Raw genomic sequence first — 21600 nt, 5'->3', positions numbered from 1 at the left:
AACACCTCTCTCATATTTCCCTTATTTAAATTAACAAGATCTTACAATGCTTATGAAGAAAAAAAAAAGGCACTGTCAGCCTCTCACAAAGATTACTTGTCAAATACTGATTTTATTTACAGATTCATGTTTCTGGGAGAAGGACTGGCCTGCACTGAGGAGAGGCGCATCAGAGCAGCCTCTACACAGAGCTTACTTTGGTGGCTGACTTAAGTCCACAGATTTTTGCAACTCGGTAACCTCAAGGTACTTCAACGGGAGGCACTGTTTGGGTCCTAATCTTTAAGATCTGCTGCTAGCTCTCCGGAAGAAACATTATTCACTAAATTTTCAAAGGACAGAACATTCTTCTTTTGGGCTATTAAGGTTGGTCTCAAACATATGGTTTGACATAATATTTTTGCATCATGCAGGACATTTAGAAGGGCAACTTTAATAAAGTCACAAGAATTAGGGATATGTTTGTATGTGGCAGAAATTGGCTCCAAATATCTAAGATTCCATGATTTTGAGAAAGCTCTACATGGGATGACATGCTGTTCACCGGAGGTAGAACTCCATGTCTGATTTTGCCTTACTGCCAACTCAAAAGCCAGGAAAAATTCTTAAACAATTTCAATACCATTAGGTGAATTAGGAGGCAATGTTGCTCCTTGGCAGCTGGCAGCTCCTGTGTTGCTCAGGAAATTGAAGCTTCCTGTATTTAAAAACTGCATACTGTGTGAATCTTGGCCATGTGGGGATGGTCCATAGCTGGAAGATGGCCGAGAATTATATGGGGACCCAGCACAGCTGCCACTGAAGAAGTCTCTAGAAAGCTGCTGTTCACTCCAGACCATGCATCGACTGTGCTCGGGGCGATGAGGATAGAGTCCCGATGGGGTGTGAGGCTGTGCCCTAAACACAGTCTGATAGTTAGAGTTGGTCCCATAAAAGTCATGGTTGGCTTGAGGGAGAGTAGGATAAACAGGCTCTGAGTATGCTGAGCAGTGTGCTGGGGCTGACAGCACTGGGCCCACACTCGGGGGTCTCCCTGCCATTGGCCCCTGATTAATGACGCTTCCTCGGCTCGCCATGGCTGGAGAAATGGGTGGTGTCATCAGATGACCAGAGCTCTGGGAAAGCTCCATTGGACCTGGAAAAAAGTTACCAGAGCATTCACTAGCGGCAAATTAAAAATAGATGGCTTCACAGCTTTCAAAATTACGCATGATTTATTACTATACCTTTTTTCCAACTTAGTTCATTTCTAACCTCCAAAAATAATGGGACTAGGGACCTATAAAACTCTAGGTTTAAAAAACAGCATCACAACAGTGTATTTCACAACAGTGGCAACTTTCGGAGTTAGTGACTATGGAGGAAAGCTTGGGATGGCTTCATCCTTCCGTGGGTATAAAGATGATTAGAGATCAAGCTTGGGAAGGGCAAGGGGTCTGCTGTTCACATTTCTCTGTAATTAAAAAACAAGCTGAAGGCTAAATGGTTTCAAGTTTAGGGTAAAAGAAAAGGGCAATAATGTCAAAATGACCATGGCTTCAAAGCGGTCAATTCAAAACTTCATACAAACCCCACTGATGAGCAATGAGTTATGAAAGCCGCCAAATCCCTGGGTCTCCAATTTTCCATTAGTGGAATTACGCCCCTAAACTACCCATTCCAGGTTTAAAATTCTGTGTGTCCAATGAAGTAAGGTATATAGAAGGATTTCAAAGAAGACATAAGGCAATAAGCAGACTTAAAGTATTATCTAGTAGCTGGTTTAAGCCATAAACATTCAGATTGACAGAAATGGGACCCTACACCAAAGAGGAAAATTATTGTAATGGTTATCCTAAAATAGCTGAATCTACTTTTTAATGGAGGAGAAATAAAGTCTCCTCGAAATCCAAAAATAAACAAGAAGCTCATATTTTTTGACTTTCAAAGCATTTTAATGATTTTGTGAACACCTAATCTATTTTTTTCTTCCACTAAATGAAAATAACCAATTATTGGGACCTCTGAGATAACTAAGAGAGTATGTTAAAATGTGATACCTATCTTAAAAATGGTATTGATAAAAATGTGAATGACAAATGTTGAAAATCACAAAAATATTATAAAGCTTTGTTATAAGTCAGTGAAGAGAAGCCTTTTTATTCTTGAAATGCCTGGAGTTTACCAGCTTTAAGAAAACAAAGGAATAGTTTCCTGTGAGACATATTGAAGCCTATGAGGTTTTCTTGGTTGTTTCATAGCCTACCAGTGAGCGGCATGTTGTCTGTGTTCCCAGCAGGGAATGGGTGCAGAGCAGAGGTTAAGCCTCCAGGTTGACTGGATGATAGAGGAAGATAGGTTGTTTCCACATGGCTTTCATTCTTCACGGTATCGCTGGGAACAGTGCTCCCTTTATTACGGTTGGCCAGAAAGCATGAACTCGGAGAAGCAGTGAAGGCAGCTTTACTTGCATCTGGAAAGATTTTTTTAAATAGGAAAGCTAATATCATTGCCATGTTCTTAGTGGATAAGCCCAAGTTAAAAAAAAAAAAAACTGAAAATGTTCTAGGGTTGTGTCATAAATCTGGAAATTCCTGAGAAGTGTTTTCCATGGGAAATAAGACTGCCAGATCTTTGGTGTTGGCAGTGGTGCTGGTTTTTGTTAATTGTATATTTGTGGATGTAGGTGTGTTCTTCAGGGCACTAAATAATCCACTCTGTAGTGAACAGCCTTCAAAATGCAAGTCATCACATCCCAAATATATTGTGTCCCTCCTTCTTTAAATTCCTATAGAACTCATCTCTACGCCATTTATAAGGTGGTATACCACATGTGCTGTCTTAAATTCTAGTTATTTTTGTATTATTGTCACTTGTCCAATATTATCTGAGTTCTCAGAAGTTAAGAATATTGATTTGTATTCTTCAGGGTTTCCAGTAAAGTACCTTGACTACTCTATATACCAATGGAGGAAAGAAAAAATAGGGCTCTCTTAGTGTTAGTAACCTGTGTTAGTAGTGACATTTTGGGGGTAAAATCTGAGACTGTTATAAATCCATTTAACAAGTGTGCTTACAAATTCTTGAACTTAGGTTTCAACAAAGACATATGCAAAACAAGATATACATTTTAAATCACCTGAATTCTTCATATACTTGTCCAGTAAATTCTGTAACTCCTGCTCTTTGTCATTATTAAACTGGGTCTCCATGGCCAGCAGAATGTATTCATCAAGAAGCATTCGGATCAAATGGAAAGAACCTTGTTTATGGATAGGGAATGGGGAGAGGGCATTGTGAGATGAAATGAGGGAGAGAAAGAGAAGGAAAGAGAAAGAGAGAAGTCAAGTTATCTTTGTGACCATCTCGAAACACTTTACAAGGAGCAACTGAAATAAACAAATACTTGTTGGACTTTAAATGACCTGCTAAGACCAACATGCTTAACTTGGGTCTCTAATCTTTTTGTGTACCGCCTGCCCAGCTCACTGTGTGTACTGTCCTGCCAGCTCTTTGACCACTAATTACATCAAAGGAAAATTCGGATGAAAGTGAGACATGCTTTATGCTTTAAGAGGGCACACATTGGAGTGTGATAAGCTTTAACCTGGGGAGAATGAGCTCTACTCTGCTCTATTTCTGTTTACTTTGTACTGAATAATTAGACAATAGCCAACATGGTCTGAAAAAAGTATCAAGTAAGAAGATGTCTTTCTAGCCTGAAACAAAATGCTCTTTCATTTGAAAAAAAAGGAGAAAAGTAATTTTCATGTGGAAGATGTCCTGGAAAACCTCAAACTGCTTTTAACTGTTCAACAGATTTTCCAACAAAAGTCTTTTTTCATAATAAGGTCAGGTTTAAATATTGTATAATTCAAGAAACCTTAAATATAAGCAACATATTTCAAATCATAGACAATATATTTTGTTCATCCCTCAATACAAGTTCACTGATTTTATCTAATTCTGTTAAAAATTAAATAAACCAATTTAGTTAACTGTAACCTATTTTATAATGCGAGGATTTCTCAAAATGCAACTACTAAATGTGGAGGTACTGTCCAGGAGATAGCGTTATAACTACAAACTAAGAATCTCAGAAATTTTAGGAAAAAGAAGGTATTCGATTTTTGAAAAAGCTAACGACTCAATTGTTTCATAAGTTGTATAGATCAGGATAGATGGTTCAAAAACATATGACAGCATGTCTTCTAAGCTGGTCTTGGATTCTTGGAATACAACTATGAGGGTAGGTTCCTGGAAAAGATGCAAACATTTGCCATATTTCAATGAATAGCAGTTTTGGAAAATAACGTATTAATTATTGTTTATTTGCTTGTTTAACAGAGAAAATTTATCGAAGCACCGATGGAGTGTCATGGTCATAGCTGCTATTTATTGTGTTTTCCAGGTCCTGGCAATGTATTTTTATATATATCACGTCACTCAAGTGCCTCTATAACCCAATGAAAGAAATAGTCTCCCATTTCTACAATGAGCAGCCTAACTCGGGTTAAGCCAAGCCGAAGAGAAGCAGTGTTAGGATTTAACTCTGCAAGTGGTCTGACTACAAAACCCAGGCTAAAACCGACCATTCTCCACGGGCTCAAGAGTCCAATTTGAGAAATGACAGTGCCACATGCTTAAAAACTGATAGGAAATGTGACTGAGGCATGAAAGATATAATTCATCTAAGAAGAGTTTTATAAAGCACATAAGATACCAAAGCTAGATGCATTGTTCAAGGTGAGATTATGCATTACTCGAGCACCAAAAAAGCTCCACTTTAGCAGAAAGTCTTGAGCCCTCTTCTTTAATGATCTTCCATTTTGTTTGCTGGTCTAAAAGTAAAGGAACAAAATGAAACTATAGAATCTGTCATTTCATTATTACATGCTTCCTATGTAAGATCAAGAGGTAGAAAAACTGACAAACGGACAGGTTGACAGGGCATGCCATTTATTTTATCAAATAAAATGATGTGTCTAGGGATTTTAATTTTCATATGGCTTTGCCATCATTTTTCAGGTTAATAGGTCTTTATTCTATATGGTTTTGTTACCTAATAAATTGGACAACGAAATGAAATAATTTACAAAATATTTTCTCTCTTAATTTTCCTTTGACAGAGCATTAAAAAAAGCAGAAGGCGAAGTATGAAGGAAGGGTTATATATTTCTGTGAATGATTAACTCTGACTTCTCTGGTCCTGAATGATCATCTGTTTTCCTTCCAGGAGAAAAAAAGTCCCTACACTATAACTAGTTTCCTTGATATGGAATGGCTAACACCAACTGGTGATGGATATATTTGTTCTTATGGCCTTGTTTCATGATGGATGACTTGAAGGTTAACTGAAAGAGTTGAAGGAACCACATGAAAACACAAAATACTGAGCTCCTGGAATTAAAAAATGTAAATACTTAAAACCATATCTTCTGTCAGCTTTTGTGAAAACGTGCTTTTTAAGAAAAGGGCCAGCTCTTTCCAGTTTCTAAGTTTATCTTTCACTACTGATGTTACACAGCTGTAACCTTATTGACTGATAGGGAAGGAATAGTGTCTTGTAGTCTGTCAAAAAACGACAAATAGAATTGCAACTGTGCCCAGTGCTCTCAAATCTGCCATATTTCTAATCCTGATATTTGACTTCCCTTATTCCTAGGGTTTCAAAAGCTTTTCAAAGTATTATTACACACAGCCTATCACCATCCCCCACCATTCAAGAAATTACAGCCAGTTTAGCATTTACTATTAACAAAATTTTATTTTCTGAATATGTCATTGAAAAATACCTTAATAACTCTCTGCTCTACCACAGTATCCAACCATTCAATAAAAGCCTCCACAGTGGCATTCTTCTTAAGGAGATCTTTCAGTTCTTGGAACACTGTGATAGAGTCATCTACCATGTAAAAAGGAAAAAAAAAAAAAGAAGAAGAATATTGCACACTACTTTGAACCCAAGAGGAAACCTAAAAGTAGAAATCATTAATAATTTTATAGAATAAAAGGGCAAGACAGGTAGATTAAATTAAATGTGTTAAAGAAGTTATTTTCATGCCTGGAAACTAACAAAAATTCCTTAGTTCTTTACTCTTCAAAATTTTAATCATAAGTGTCTATGTTTTGGTATATATTGAAATGCAGGTTTATATACTAGGGAAGAATTGTTGTCAGTAGAGATGATTATTCATTTTGAATGCAATGTTTTCATTAAATGCAACAGGTTAGTTGAAACCTAATGACTGAACTAAGCTAGACTTGTTGATTTCCTGCTTTCTGAAATATCCTTTATCTTTAGCAAAAATTAAATTCTGCCCTGCAGAATTGAGCCACTTAAATAAATAATCTTTTATCAGGTAAAAGTTAAAGGGGCAGTTAAGGACTATCATTTTATTAAAGAGTTTGAGGTTTACTGAATCCCAAAGGGTAATATAATTTTATGTTAAGAAACAGAAAGCAGGACTGAGGTTAGACTGTCCCCAGAGAGCAGTGTGCTGTAGCCTATAGGAGGCTGCATTTTTTGGTGTTTTCAGAGAGAAATGATGGGAGAAACAGTGGGTCGTTATCCCTGGGAAATGGAACCGGTCACACGTACTGGCTTGGTAAATTCTGTCAGATTGTCCAAACCTAAGCAGGGCATTTCAGCTTTGAAAAACAGTATTGCATTGAGATATCATTTTGGTATGCATTACACACCATATGATGCCAAGAGTACAAAACGCATGGAAATGCGTATGCATGTAATATAAAAATGGAAGAAAACTCACAAAACTCAAAACTGTTTTGATTATTCCCAGGTTTTTTCTGTATGGATTATTTCTAGGCAATGAAATTATAGATGACCTGCCCTAAACAAAAAGAGAAAACTTACATTCAGTGTAGATATCAGATTCAGTGTCTGTGCTGCCCGAAATGGTGAGAAGGGCCTGAGATCCAATACTATTCAAGTCAACCTTTTCAATGTCAGATACCATAGAATTCACGACATGCTGGTCAAAGAGAGCTGGTCTGGCAATCTCCATAAAGAAAGTAAAAAAGACAGTAAATTATATCACTGATCCTCCATCAAAAGAAAATTTTAGCTTCTAGAGAAATAGTTCCTTGAGAGAAAAGTATCATAAATAACTCTTTTTTTATTTTAAAACTAAAAGCAGTAGCTGAGATTCATGATCATCTCTGTTAAAGGTTTGAAAACTATTTTCGGAATAAGAAAATAATTCTTTTCACCCATGGTCATAAAATAAGAATTTCACAACGTTAAATTTCTTATCTGGAACTATCCCAAGCTAGTCTTTCAAAATTCAGGGGGCTAGAAACCTTCATAAAGCAAAGGATCATTTGAGGAGAGGGCAAGTATATTTTAACAATATACAAACATGTACTCTAATTTAAGAACTACTTTTTTCTCCCTATTTAAGAGAACTAAATTAGAGGTAGTTTAAAATGTGTTGTGGGTTTCACAACATCACACGGGCTCATTCCCCATAACCTATTAATTTTATTAATTGGATTCATTTATTAATTGAATTCATCTGGCAAATAAGAGTTTTACATTTTACGTTTCATTCAAAAGTTTTTTTTTTCTTTTTTTACTTTCTATTTTGAAATAATTTAAAATTTACAAAAAAGTTGCAAAAGTAGTGCAGAGTATTTTCACATACTGTATCCAGCTTCTCCTAATGTCATCATCTTACATAACCATTGTATATTATCAAAATCAGGTACAATACTAGTAACGCTGGTACAATATTAGTAACTAAACTAACTAAACTAAACTACCGAATTTCATCAGTTTTCCCACTAATGTCCTTTTTCTGCTCTAGCATTCACTCTAGGATCTCATGTTGCATTTAATTGCTGTCTACTTAGTCTCCAATCTCTGAAAGTTCCCCAATCTTTGCTATCAGATGATTCATGTTTTATTTGGTGACTCAAATACCCTCAGCTTACCAACGTACCTGTGCAAGATGCAAGAAAGATGTTTGTCGTTTCAGAGATGATACAAATCTTCGCACAATAGGTATTTTCTTGTCAGTTAGAGCTTCTGGCAAATTTTCCAAGGATGAAACAACCCATTGTTCCCAATTTTTAGCAAAATTTCTTATGTCTGCTAATAAGCTACAAAAACCCCCAAAGAACAAAACACTCTATTAAATGCTAAGTAGTTCAAAATGCATTAAGTAAATGCAGTTTAATGGAGGTATATTATTATGTTTTGATTCCAAGAACATGACTGAAGTCAGCCTAGGTCTGCCATTTATCATCTCGGTCAAAATACTCAGTCTCCTGAAGGTCCAATTTCCTCATCTGTTAATAGGAATAAGAATGGTATCCAGGGAATTCCCTGGCAGTCCAGTGGTTAAGACTTCACCTTCCAGTGCAGGGGCTGCGGGTTCATTCCCTGGTCGGGGAGCTAAGATCTCACATGCCTCGCGGCCAAAAAACCAAAACATAAAACAGAAGCAATATTGTAACAAGTTCAATAAAGACTTTAAAAATGGTCCACATCAAAAAAATAAAAAAAAAAGAAAGAATAGTATCCATGTCACAGGATTATTATGAGGATTACATGAAATAATTCATGGAAAGTGTTCAGGTTAAAACTTGGCAGGCAGAAAGTGATCAATAAGACATACTTTATTATTAATATTAATTCATAATTCAATCATTTTCTATAAAATATTTCTGGGAAAAGGTAAGTGTGCACTTGATTTTGCATATTTTGGCTACTGAGAGACACGCATAGGGATCATAATGCCATTTCAGGTATTTCATATTTGTTTCTAGTAACATATTCTTATAATCCAAATATAACTGTAGAACAAATTACCACAAACATACTAATTAGAGGACCCCATTTAGAAAATTGCAAAGGTTGGTTGTGTATATCTTATGAAAACATACAAAAATTTATAAATCCATCAACAATCTACATATTATAGCTCAACAAAACAGATCTAAATATATTTAGGATGGGGCATATGTTGGGGCACAGTGACATAGTACAGGAAAAAAATAGGCAGAGTTTGGAGTTAAACAGACCTCAATTAAAATCTAGGTTCTGCTCCTTAAAAATCAGCTGACTCTGGGCAAATTAATTTCTTTGTACTCCCAGGTTCCTCTTTGTGAATTTGGATCATAACAGTTACTTTAGAATAGTCTGACAAGTTGTTTTAAAATAATCTAATTGTTCAATGATAAGGAATTGGTTAAATAAAGTATAGTATTTTTCAGATGCTGGATTTCTATGCAATCAATCATTTAAAAAATGCTAATCTATATTTGTTGATATGGAAAGATTTTCATAGTATACTGCAATAGTATGTGTACTATAATTCCATTTTTAATATGCCTAGAAAAAAGTCTGTGAGATACAATAATAACCTAAGACATTAAAAATGTGGTAAGACAATGAGTGATTTTTTTAGTTTTATTTTATATGAGTGATTTTTTAAATGCATTTATGCGTGTTTTTCATTTTCTAAATGAATATGAACTACCTGCATACCTAAGAGATAAATAGTACTTCTCAGGCTAAGTGAAATAACTTATGTAAGTCTCAAATCCCACACTGTGTTTAATAAAAGTCAGCTATTATTACTATTAGTTACACGGCTGAATGCCTGTCACTATGTAAGCATAGCCATTTTGCTGTGACACAGAAGTGTTAAGTGTACCTAATTCAGAGCTCAGGATAGATGTTTAAAGACAACGTATTAATAATTAAAAGAAACTATTGACCAGGCCAATATCAATTATTATTTAAATAAATAAACCAGTCTAGAGGAAAAGGTAAATCAAAAATAGAGATTGTTTTATCAATCATCATGTATTTATTGAGAACCAACTATGCTCACCCTATATGTATTTGTGCCCCAAAATACTAAAATAAATTTCATTACTTTACTAGAATTTGTTTTTTAAAAATTGGCTTTTTTTTCAAGTTCCTATTGTTCTCACATCAGAACAATAGGAAAAGACTTTGTGAAAAATCTTCAGGCATCATTTCAATTTGAGATCTTATTCCTTTGTTAAAAGAAGGTGGTAATTCCATTATGCTACTTTCTAATTTTGGCAATTAAGATCAGTTATAATAAATATAAAATAATTTTCCTTATAGTTTTATTATTGTGATTATTTTCCATCAATTATCCCCATTCATCTCCCTCTAGCCAGTTTCCATTGAAGAGCTTCCTCAGTAACCTAAAGGTCAACTACACTTAAATATTTATTTCTCACGTGAGCAGCTCTCAAATTAAAGGGATTTCAGGATTGTTCCATCAATTTTGTTCATTGAGGTTTGAATATAAAAATTGAGGCACATCTCTTATAGCTCATACAAAGGGGCAGGAATAGGAAAATAATATTGGTAAATGAATGAATTTCTACTTAATGTTTTGCTTTACTATAATGTATAAGGTTAAACCCTATACAAGCAACTATCATATTTTATTGACTGAACCTACCTTTCAGGCATTTCTTGCATTGTTGCAGGAATGAGTACATCTGTTAGAACCTTAATCACAGCAAAAGAGAGTTAACATAAATCCTTAGTATTTCTATAGAAACACATTTACTCTTTGTCAATTACTTTTTATTCCTAGCTTTCTAGAGAATAATATGTTAACTCATTTCTGAAAGTTATACTTTTATCTCTAAAATGCATGTATATATGTAAGCTGTGTATGTGTGTTTGTGTGTGTGTGTGTGTGTTTGTGTGTGTGTGTGTGTAAAAGGCAAGGGGAGTGGGGGTATATAGAAGCACTGCAGTGCTAGTTAAGCAGGTGACACGAATGTACCGGGTACAGAGAGCTAATTATTGGAACATAAAGAACACTGAAAATAAAGGGCTACTAGACTGAACCTTAAATGTGGGTGATATGGTGAGTAGGACCTTGATGAGAACTAGTAAAAAGAAAAAAAGAAAAAATTAGTGCTGACTGATCCCAGCTCAGGAAAAACTATGATAAATAAAGGAGATGGGGAACAAGATAGGATATGAACAGTACAGATCCCCTAGGCTGGCTCATAAACTGAGTGCACCAGCCTGGAGAAGAGGACCAAGAGGTCCCCTTGGATATTTCAAAGATATTTCAAAACGTGAGTAGATACTCATCTACAAAGGCTTGTGCAGCTTACCAGCAAAATGCACATGTAGTCCGTGTATATGAAACGCTAAAACAAGAGACAGTATTGTATATGCCCAGTATGCTAGTTACCAATGAACTGGCCTTGGCAATCATGTACAGGTCTATGGACTAAAAGCTGACCACTTTCTAGGGATGGGATGAAGATCTTACAGAAGTTCATATTACACTGCTCTATTTACAGTGCTCACTGTGCCTCCCTGGGTCCACCAGGAGGAGGAAAAACTTTGTGCACGTAACGGTACTTAAACTCTGGACTTTTGTGTTGGACTCAAAGAAATAGACCATTTGTGGTGGGGGGGAAGTTATGCTTTAAGAATATTTCTTGGAGGTGTTGAATGACAGTCCAAAACAGCTTTACCTTGATGCTGGTAAGTGTGTGTGCACGAGTCCAGGTCTTTTCTTATACCTACTCTTAGAACCACCTTCTTTCCCCTTTCTGGTTACTTCCTCATGTCTTAAACACTTCAGACAATCTGTTAGTGCAAACTAAACCCTTTCTCTCTAAATGATGATATTCTTATTTGACCCAGAAAAATGAGACGATCCTTGCTCTCCTTTGTCCTTCTTCAGCTTTAGCTTGAACTAAAGGTAGAGACTCTATTTTCTTATACCGCGATGAGGAAGAACAGAACAGAGGATGACAATATGGGCTCCCTCATCCTGGTTCAAGCCCACCTACAGTTCTTGATGTGCAAAGTTGCTTCTGGACTGAGTTTATCTAGCTTCTGCTTCACTTCTCTGCCAAGTTGAGAACGAAACAGCAGCAACTAACTTAGAAGGATTTTACTTCCTAAATACTTAACAGGATTCCAGCTTGGGTTTTCTTGCTTACTCAAATTATGTTCTTAAAGGAAAGCTTTTGTTTTTCCTTCTGACAATTTAGGAGGTTAATGTAGACAAACTCACTTTAAAATACCCAGAATGCAGTACAATTTGCTTCCTCAGCTTGGACCTGTGTCTGCTCTAACTAGGGAACAGACTGTTGGGGGAATTAGCTTCACCCTCTTCCCCGCTGAATGGCGGGCTAGATGGCCAACCAGCTCCTATCTGTTTACGATATCCTCGTGATCCTTCTGTAGACACCTGGGGACTCTTATTTGGCTTAAGAACAGAATTGGTCATTAATGCCTTAACGCTAGAGATTTCCAAATTTTTCAAGTTATTAGTCCCATAAGAGTGCTTAATTCTGCTTTCCCCAAAACACTGATACTGTGAAAAAGCCATTAAGTTATTTACTCTGAAAACACCTTAAACAGTTAATAAAAATTAACTAAGTTTTTATGGAAGTATGTCACATTTAGAATCATTCTTAGCTGTAAACAGAAACTGATTTTGTTTTACTTAATGAAAATTTATATTAAAATACATTCACTATTAAACATATACTATTAAACTGCTTGCTTTCTCATCAGAAAAATAATTAATAGTGTATCTCCAGCCAGATATAACAAATTTATTGAAAATATATGGCAAAAATTTAGATGGAATGTTTTTTAAAGAAATATATGGTTCATGTTTGACATCCTAAGGAGCTTACCTTATAAAGAATTGAGTCACAAACACAGAAAATGTCAATGATAACAGGGTTTTCAAGCAGGGGAAGAAGATGATCAGGCATTCCTTGCCAAAAGTGTAATAAGAAATGCTGGATCTAGTTGAGAGCAAAGCGTATGTACATTAATATTAACATTTTCCTTAACATGAACTCATATGAAGAACAGGACAAGAACGTTTACATAATATAGTCAGCAAAGCATTCTTTGTCACTCTTACCTCCTCAAAGTTTCCATTTATTGCATTGTCCAGGATGCACTGGCAGTGAGTTTTGTACATCATTATTAGGGTATCAACCTATTTCAAGGAAGAAAAATCTTAACAAAAGCACCCTTTCAGTGCTGCCTTCATTTTGTTCATGCATTCATTTTTTCATATATTCAAACACATTTTTAAAGTTCATGCTATGTACCAAGCATTGTGCACAATCCGAGGAACCAAAAATAAAGGCACAATTCTTATTTTAAGGAGCCTACTGCCTTGTGAAGGGAGAAAGGCAAGCAAATGGACAACTGCAGGACAGTGTGATAAGAATGATGAAAAAGCTGATGTTCAGGAAACTATGGGCCAAAGCAACATTGTAGTTTTCTGCTTAATAAAAAAATTACCTTTGATTGGAGAAATAAATGTAAAATGGTAAAATACATCAAATCTTCACACAGTTTTATTAAGTAGGTGCTTGGGTAGTGTGGTGCAGTGGTTTCCTGTGGAGTCAGCTAACACTGAGCATCAGCTCCACTGCACTGTTTTGCACGGGTTGCTTTGTCTCTGACCCCAAGCTTTATATCTTCAAGTAAGGTAGTAATAACATATCACTCATAAGGTGTTAAAGAAGATTAAATGAGATATGACGCACATGGAACAATTTTCCTGGTATGAAGTATAAGACTTTACCACTTTACCTAAAATTAGTAATAATATCAAATGACTTGCTGACCAAAAAAAGATTTGAACATTAAATGTCTGTTATGAAAATTCTTTATTTCCATGTTACACTGATGTTTGTATTGCAGAGATAGGAAGTTTTAAACATATTTTAAAATATGTGATGGATTCGAACTTGATAATATTCTGGCAAACTAATAATATTCATATTCAAAACATCTTTATTTCATAAGCTAGAAATATTCCTACCTGTTACAGGTTGTGTGTTCTATGTGAACAGGAACAGGCTTAGAGGTTAGAGGTGTGAGCTTTTCCTGCAGGATACCTGGATTTGAATGCTAGCTCTAATCTGCTACGTGATACTGGGCAAACTACTTGACATTTATGTGTTTAATTTCTTCATCTATAAAATGGAGATCATAATAACAGTAAATATCTAGTCAGGTTGTTATGAGGACTAAATAAATTAACACATGAAAGTGGTTGGAGTAATCCATAATTCATGTTAAGAAACTTACAGTTGTTAGCTATTTTTACCTTCATAGTATCTAGGGTGGTCATGATGATGGGGGTGTCCTGCCCTACTCTTTGCTCTCCAACCTTTGTCCCTGCAGCCCAGCGACAGCACATATCTTTGTGGTTTAGCGCAAAGCTGTATAACGATGACGTGCAGATTACCTATCTACTTCCAAGGAGGTATGCCGACTACACACCTCTGGCAGGACATGTCACCACTGATGCAAATGAGACATGCTCTTTACTTTAAGCAACGATTTTATATTTTTAGATAGGTTGCCAAGACATATTTCTAAAATGAGGATAAGGACAGCATGAAAGATAGAAAGGAATTCATAATTCTTGTCCAAAATTAACCCTTTGATCCCTGAAACCTACTAAAGTACAAGTAAACTTTTATCTTCACAAGTATTTCCATTTATTTGTGTCAAAATTTTTTCTCCTATACACAAATCATCAAAAAATTTAAATCTTATAACTGATATTTTATTTATTATTTACATAGTCTTAGGACAATAAATTTTCACTGTAGCATACTTTGCAGTCTTTATAAACATACTTTTGCTCAATTTTCTGAGAATAGACACCACATTACAGAGAGTAGGAGCAGAGGCAAGGCTTAGCTCTAGTAAGGTCAGTGAGCAAGTGGGGGAAGGGTGGCAACTGCCCTCAGTGACACTGTGATGGGGGCAGAAAGCAGGCCTCTCACCTTCAGCCAGCACCCCGCACTGGGGTCAGCTTATCCCTAGGAAGTCTCCATCCTTCCTGCCTCAAGAAAGTAGGTGCTTAAAGTGCTTAGCTTCAGCCCCACCCATCCTTCTAAACTGACAACTTACCTGGGGAACCTGGCTACTGGCTAAGAAGGTAAAAGGCAGGGCCCAGATGTCCTCAAGGGACAAAGAGTATTAGTCCCTGGAGCTCATGATGGGGACGACTGGGAATGAATTTAGAAACCAGGGGTTATTTAAGTGTCTTGAATACTGAATGAGAAATGACCTACAGACCAGTTTTCAAGTTGGCAGGTAAGGAAGTCCTTGGAAGCTAGCAGAGAAGCTGAAATAAACTATTGGAACGTATTCTTCACTTCTCTTTTTTTTCTTTGTTACTGTCTCCATCTACCCTCCTCACCTGGTATATTTACACAGTAAACATCTTCTTGATATGTTTGTACGTAAGCTATCCTCTCCACAAAGGTGAGCCAACAATACCCTTCCCCAAAGAACTGTGTTCCCCAAGGTCCCAGAGACTTCCACAAGTTCCCCCACAAATTGCCACATGTTAACACCTACTGGAGGTGTCTCAAATCTGAAGTCATAATATCACACATTATTTCTATATGGTTAAAAAAACGATGTGATAACCTTGAGGAATGTGATGGGAGAGGAGAATAGTAGGAAGTGGACATACTCCAGGAGACTTGAATCAGCATCTGAGAATTATCTTCTATATTTTGCCTGTTCTTAACTGAGAGAGTAAGTCTGTCATTAGAATGAACACTGGAAGTTGCTGTGCATCTCTACTTATCTATCAATAGACCTTTTTATCAATGTGTCATTTTTATTTCTAGTTTCTACAAAAGCCCATTACTAAAGTAATACAGGTGGACATTGTTAATCATATTCCTCTATCTTTGCACCTCAAAATATGAACCGACTTAAACTTACTATGAAAGATGTTTTCCTCAAATGCTAATAAAAAATGAACGTTAATGGAAAGAAGAATGTAGAAATTTTATGCCCTGATTTAATAATGGATCCTACTATTAGTCAGCAGATAGCCAGCAAATGACTCTAGAAGTTCAGAAATAGAGGAGGATTTAGCTTTAGACTTTACTACGTAAGCACTGAAAGTTTATTTATAAACTGAATTTTATGAAACTGTTTCTACCTTAATTTTCAACAAATTTTGCAACAGAGCACAGTTTTACAATGGAGAGGAATCTTTGGAATCTTCGAGTGGGGTCCTTGCATTCATCTAGGCATTTCCCCCTCAGTGCTAGGAACAAATTCTGTCCTAAGAAGTGCTTGATGACCAGTTACTGAAATTAAATAGAACTAGAAAATATAGAAAAGATAACGCTTATAATTAAAGAAATTGCATGTGATAGACACATTCTAGTATTTTCTTCTTTGATACTGAGTTTTAAATAAAAATAATCTTTAGTCTTTACAGGTTTATTTTACCACCTTCTGATTATGTACTATCATGGGGATGGTAAATAATTAATTGGAAAGTCTTTAATCGATGTTAGTAAATGTTTGTCCCTCCTATAAATCAGTCAATTATGTTTGATTATGTAGATTTCTATTTCCTGCGAGTGCCATGAGATTCCCCGTAAATTGAGATATGGAACCAACATATCAGAAAATCAATAGAGAAGTATCTTTAATTGATACCTTGTCCTTAGAAATGCATCCTTGGTACACAAGGTGTTGAGCACTGGGGAATTCTGGAAGAAGTGTTCCAGTTTTTGAGCTAAGCGAATATTTACGAGTGAAGCCACCCTATAATTTAGAAAAATGAAAAGAAATAAATCATTATCAATTGTTTGACTCCAAAATACAATTCTAACAAAATAGAACCTTACAAAAGTTCATTCTTTTTCATCCTGCAAACCATGACAAGTTAGGAGATTTGGGTAACTGTTTATTAGATCAAATAACTGAATAAACTAGACATTTCAGCAGAATTACTGTTGCCAAATCATAAATAGTTTCACAGTCTGGATATTTTTCTTATACTTTGGATTTTAGTTTTAGACACTTGCCATTTTTCACAACTTTTAGAAATTTAATTTTAGTTCACAAGTTTACATTTGTTAGTGACATAAGTTTTGAAAGATCTATTTTTAGACTACTGAAATTATTTTAATATGAAAGGATCAGAAATTGCCAAATTTACTTATGGATTACCAAATCATTTATGGATTAAATAAATGAGATGATAATAAGTTAATTAATTTATCCAACCTCAGAGATAGTTAATGGTAAAATTGTAATTGGAGTCCCTGCCAAATTCAGATATTTGTTCTTCTTTTGAATCCTCTGGGGAAAGCATACCTCTGGTAGTTTTCAGAAAATTAGAAAAAATGACAAATAAGTAACATATAATACTGCAGTGCTAATGTACCTACAAGAAACACACACAGAAAGAGAACGCATATTCATGACGGAACCAGAGCCTTAGCGAATCAGTCTCCCAAGTCACAACTGATTGTTCCTTCTCCACAAACAAAACTTTAACAAATTGGATTCTAGTAAAAAGTTTGGCAAAGAATAAAATTGTGACTATGGTAAAGGAAGTAAAGTGTTCCTGGCAAGGACCAAATTTCATTCTTTCTCATAGTTTTCCTACATTTGCTTCTCGAGTTTTTGTGTTTCTTTGTGTGTCTTTGTCATACTGAAGATGTTTACTAGACAAAAGCTTTATTACTTACATAGGTAGATTGGGTCCCTACCCTGTCTTATCATTCCCAACATTTGTAGACTCTTACGGAATTATCATGATAAAGCAGAAAGAAGTTGGGGGGACTTTTGGGTCCTTAAACACCAATTTCTTATTGACTGATTTGATATATACTTTCACACAAATTTTATACTAAAAGTGCAGTAGAATTTCATTACTTTCAGGTTAGGTTTTAGTTTTTGCCTTGTTAATCTTTATTTTCAAGTATGGATAGAAAAGGATTATTCTGATTAAATAATTTTAAAGAAATTAATAAAGAACTACTACATAAATATCATAAACTGAGATAATAGCATGGTTGATACAAATTAAATCAGTCTTAATTCAAGATATGCTTCAAAGATTTTTAATTGCTTTGGGTTGTCATTTATGAGCATCAATTATCATTGTACTGACAAAGAATGGTACTGTCAATGAATAGGGAAAAATAATAAAATGCAAGAAAATAAAGAATTTAATCTGGAAGGAAGTGATATGGCAAAATATGAAAGTAACATTTGATAAACATTAAAAAAATGCACCTAAATTCTAACTTTAGGAAAGTTTACCCCTTTTTCTTATACCTTTTCTCTTGGGTGGAATATCATGTTTAATTTAGCATAATTTGGTGAGATTGGAAAAGAGAGACAAAGAAATAGAAACCAAAAATGACAATACATAATGTACATGGTGTATTAAAGTTAGGAATATGAGAATAGTCTCATTTCCATGAAACAAATATAATTAGTAATCAAAAATCTTTCTACAAAGGAAAAAACTGGCCCAGGAGATTTAACAGATGAATTTTCTCAAACATTCAGGAAACAAATCATTTCAAACAGAAAAGATTTTTTCCATACAGTGAAAAAGAAGAACCACTTCCCAATTCATTTAAAAACTTTTATGCCAGAATTGGACAAGGACAGAAAAGGAAAGAAAAATTATAGGCCAATCTTGCTTAATATCATACTTGAAACAGTACCAGACAAAATATTAGCAAACCAAATCCAGCAATCTATAAGAGTGATCATAGCCACCTTAGGTTTAAATTGATCACATTAACAGAAAAAAAATGAGAATTACATATATTACATAACCATCTCAATGGATGCAGAAAAAGCATTTGTTTAAAATCCATCTACCATTCACTACTTTTTCTCCCTCTCCCCCCTCTCTCTTTCTCTCTCCCCTCCTCCATGCTAGAAACAGAGGAAAACTCTTTAATCATTCAATAAATATTTATTAAAAACCCACAGCAAATATCATCCTCAATGGTAAAATACTATAAACAATCTCTTAAAAAACACGAATAAGATAAAGTTCCCTACTGTCCTATCTTTTATTCAACATTGTATGAGTTATAGCCTGAGCAGTAAGACCAGAGAAAGTGATGAAAGATTAAATATTGAAAAGAAAGAAACAAAACTAGCATTATTTGCAACTAACTTGGTTAATTACATGGAAAACTAAAGCAAACTGCACAAAAATTGTTACAGTTAACAAGAGAGATTTTCAGCAACGTTGCTGAATACAAAATCAATGAAAAAGTCAACTGAATTTCTAAAATCAAGAAACAAATATTAAGAACATACAATGAAAAGATACTGTATAAAATAATAACAAATATTAAAATAAAGTTGAAATATCAGTAAAGGGATAGAAAATCTAAAAAGAAATTCTAGAGCTGAAAAGTACAATAACTTAAATTAAAACTTTATCAGAGGGATTCAAAGGTATATTTGAGTAGGCAGAAGAAAGAATCAGAGAATTTTAAAAAAAAGGATAATGGAAATTATTGAATCTGAGAAACAGAAAGAAAAAAATGTAAGAAAAGTAAACCGAATCTAAGGGACCCATGGGAGATTAACAAGCAGACCAACATACACATTGTGGGAATCCCAGAGGAAAAGGAGGGGGAGCAGAGAGATTATTTGAAAAAATAATGGCTCAAAACATCCCAAGTTTGATGAAAAACATGAATATAAACATCCAAGAAGCTTAATAAGGTCCAGTTAGGATGAACTCAAAAAGATGTACAGCAAGACACATTATAATCAAATTTTCAAAAGACAAAGACAAAGAGAGAATCTTGAAAGAAGCAAAAGAAGTAACTCATCACCTACAAGGGATACTCAATAAGATTATCAGTGGATTTCTCAGCAGAAACTTTGAATTCCAGAATGACATATTCCAACTGCTACGAGAAATAAATTGTCAACCAAAAATCCTATACTTGACAAAACTGTTTTTCAGAAGTGAAGGAGGAATCAAGACATTTGCAGATAAATAAAAGCTGAGTGAGTTTGTTACTACTAGACTTGTTCTACAGGAAATGCTGAAGGGAGTCCTATGGGTTAAAATGAAAGGACACTAGACAGTAGCTTGAAGTCGTACAAAAAAATAAAGATCTCAGTAAAGGAAAATACATGGGCAATTATAAAACTAGTATTATTGTAACAACAGTTGTAAGTCTACTTTCTGTTTTCTACATTATTTAAGAAACATTTTTTAAAAACAATTATTAGTATAAAAGCTAATATTATTGTAACTTTGGTTTGTAACTCCACATTTTGTTTTCTACAAAATTTAAAGACTAATGCATTATTTTAAAAAACTATTATTGTATATTTTTGGACACACAATTTGTAAAGATCTAATTTTGTGACATTAGTAACTGAAAGAGAGACAGAGCTGTAAAGGAGCAGAGTCTTGTATATTATTGAAGTTAAGCTGGTATAAATTCAAATTACAGTGTTATAATTTAGGATGTTAAATGTAATCCCCATGGTAACCAATAAGAAAATAGTTATATAAGGTACAGCAAAGCAAATGAGAAGGGAATTAAAATGGCTCACTACAAAAAATCAACTAAACAAAAAAGAACAGTAATGCAGGAAATGAGGAGTAAAACTGCTCTAAGGCATATAGAAAACAAATAGCAAAATGACAGAAGGAAGTCACTCCCTATCAGTAACTACTTTAAATGTAAATGGATTAAATTCTCCAATCAATCAAAAAAAAAGTCATTGGCAGATAGATTAAAAAAAAATTATCCAGTTTTGTGCTGTTTATAAGAGACTCACTTTAGATCCAAAGACACAAATAGGTTGAAAGTGAAACATTGGCAAAAGCTATTCCATGCAAATGAAACCAAAAGAAAACGGGGTGGTGAGGGGCTACTCTAATATCATATAAAATAGACTTTAAGTCCCAAAATATTATAGAAGATAAAGAAGGACATTATATACTAACAAAAGTTTCAATAAATCAAGAAGATATAATAATTATAAATATTTACACACCTATTACAGACCATCAAAATATATGAAGGAAAAAAATGACAGTATTAAAGGGAGAGATAGTTCTACAATAACAGTTGGAGATGTTGATACCCCACCCTCAGTTATGCACAGAACAACAAGACTGAAGATAAGTAAGGAAATAGAGGACTTGAGCAGCACAATAAACCAACTAGATCTATAGACATAAGCAGAACACTCTATTGAACAACAGAATACACATTTTTCACAAGTGAACATATAACATCTTCCAGGAGACACCATGTATATTGGCCATAAATTAAATTTCAATAAATTTTAAAAGATAGAGATCATACAAAGTATCTTCTCTGATCACAGTGGGATGACAGAAGGAAAACTGGAAAAATTAACAAATTTGACAAAATTAAACATACTCTTAAACAACCAATAGGTCAAAGGAAAAATCATAAAGGCAATTAAAAAATATTTAGAGATGAATGAAAATGGAAACATGACACAAGAAAACTTACAGGATGCAGCAAAAGTAGTACTAAGGGAAAAAATAAGAAAGATGTCAAATCAACAACTTACATTTACAACTTAAGTAATTTGAAAAAGAACACACTAAACCCAAATGGGTAGAGAGAAGGAAATAATAAAATTTGAGCAGAGATAGATGAAATAGTAGAAAAACAATAAAGAACATCAATGAAACCAAAAGTTTGTTCTTCAAAGAGATTGAAATTGACAAACCCATAGGCAGACTGACTTTAAAAAAGAAGAGAGAAGACTCAAATGACTAAGAC

General features: G+C 34.6%; 1 protein-coding gene and 1 long non-coding RNA gene across 9 annotated transcripts in view; one reads left to right on the top strand and one right to left on the bottom strand.

Annotated features, from left to right (window-relative positions):
* The window catches only part of LOC117314488 (uncharacterized), a 206081-nt gene extending 199215 nt beyond the window's left edge, over nucleotides 1-6866 (top strand). The window contains exons 5-6 of one of the 6 annotated variants that reach the window (XR_012324801.1): nucleotides 123-246; nucleotides 5216-6866. This is a non-coding gene — a long non-coding RNA (uncharacterized lncRNA). Of the gene's footprint in view, nucleotides 1-122; nucleotides 4730-5215 lie in introns of those variants that run through there. The other 5 variants (XR_012324800.1, XR_012324798.1, XR_004529234.2 and 2 more) reach the window with 5 other exon arrangements.
* The window catches only part of RFX6 (regulatory factor X6), a 57339-nt gene that overhangs the window by 4085 nt on the left and 31654 nt on the right, over nucleotides 1-21600 (bottom strand). Inside the window, exons 7-17 of one of the 3 annotated variants that reach the window (XM_019929215.3) lie at nucleotides 16487-16594; nucleotides 12909-12986; nucleotides 12673-12786; nucleotides 10452-10501; nucleotides 7944-8103; nucleotides 6857-7001; nucleotides 5775-5884; nucleotides 4703-4820; nucleotides 3119-3241; nucleotides 2246-2452; nucleotides 623-1135 (exon numbers count right to left, since the gene is read on the bottom strand). In XM_019929215.3, coding sequence (XP_019784774.2) covers nucleotides 623-1135; nucleotides 2246-2452; nucleotides 3119-3241; nucleotides 4703-4820; nucleotides 5775-5884; nucleotides 6857-7001; nucleotides 7944-8103; nucleotides 10452-10501; nucleotides 12673-12786; nucleotides 12909-12986; nucleotides 16487-16594 — 1726 coding nt within the window. The remainder of the gene's footprint in view (nucleotides 1-622; nucleotides 1136-2245; nucleotides 2453-3118; nucleotides 3242-4702; nucleotides 4821-5774; nucleotides 5885-6856; nucleotides 7002-7943; nucleotides 8104-10451; nucleotides 10502-12672; nucleotides 12787-12908; nucleotides 12987-16486; nucleotides 16595-21600) is intronic. The other 2 variants (XM_073789527.1, XM_073789526.1) reach the window with 2 other exon arrangements.

This window comes from Tursiops truncatus, chromosome 12, assembly GCF_011762595.2.
Source record: "Tursiops truncatus isolate mTurTru1 chromosome 12, mTurTru1.mat.Y, whole genome shotgun sequence".
In the NCBI taxonomy this organism is placed as follows: domain Eukaryota; kingdom Metazoa; phylum Chordata; class Mammalia; order Artiodactyla; family Delphinidae; genus Tursiops; species Tursiops truncatus.
This window is presented reverse-complemented; position numbering and strand designations above follow the sequence as displayed.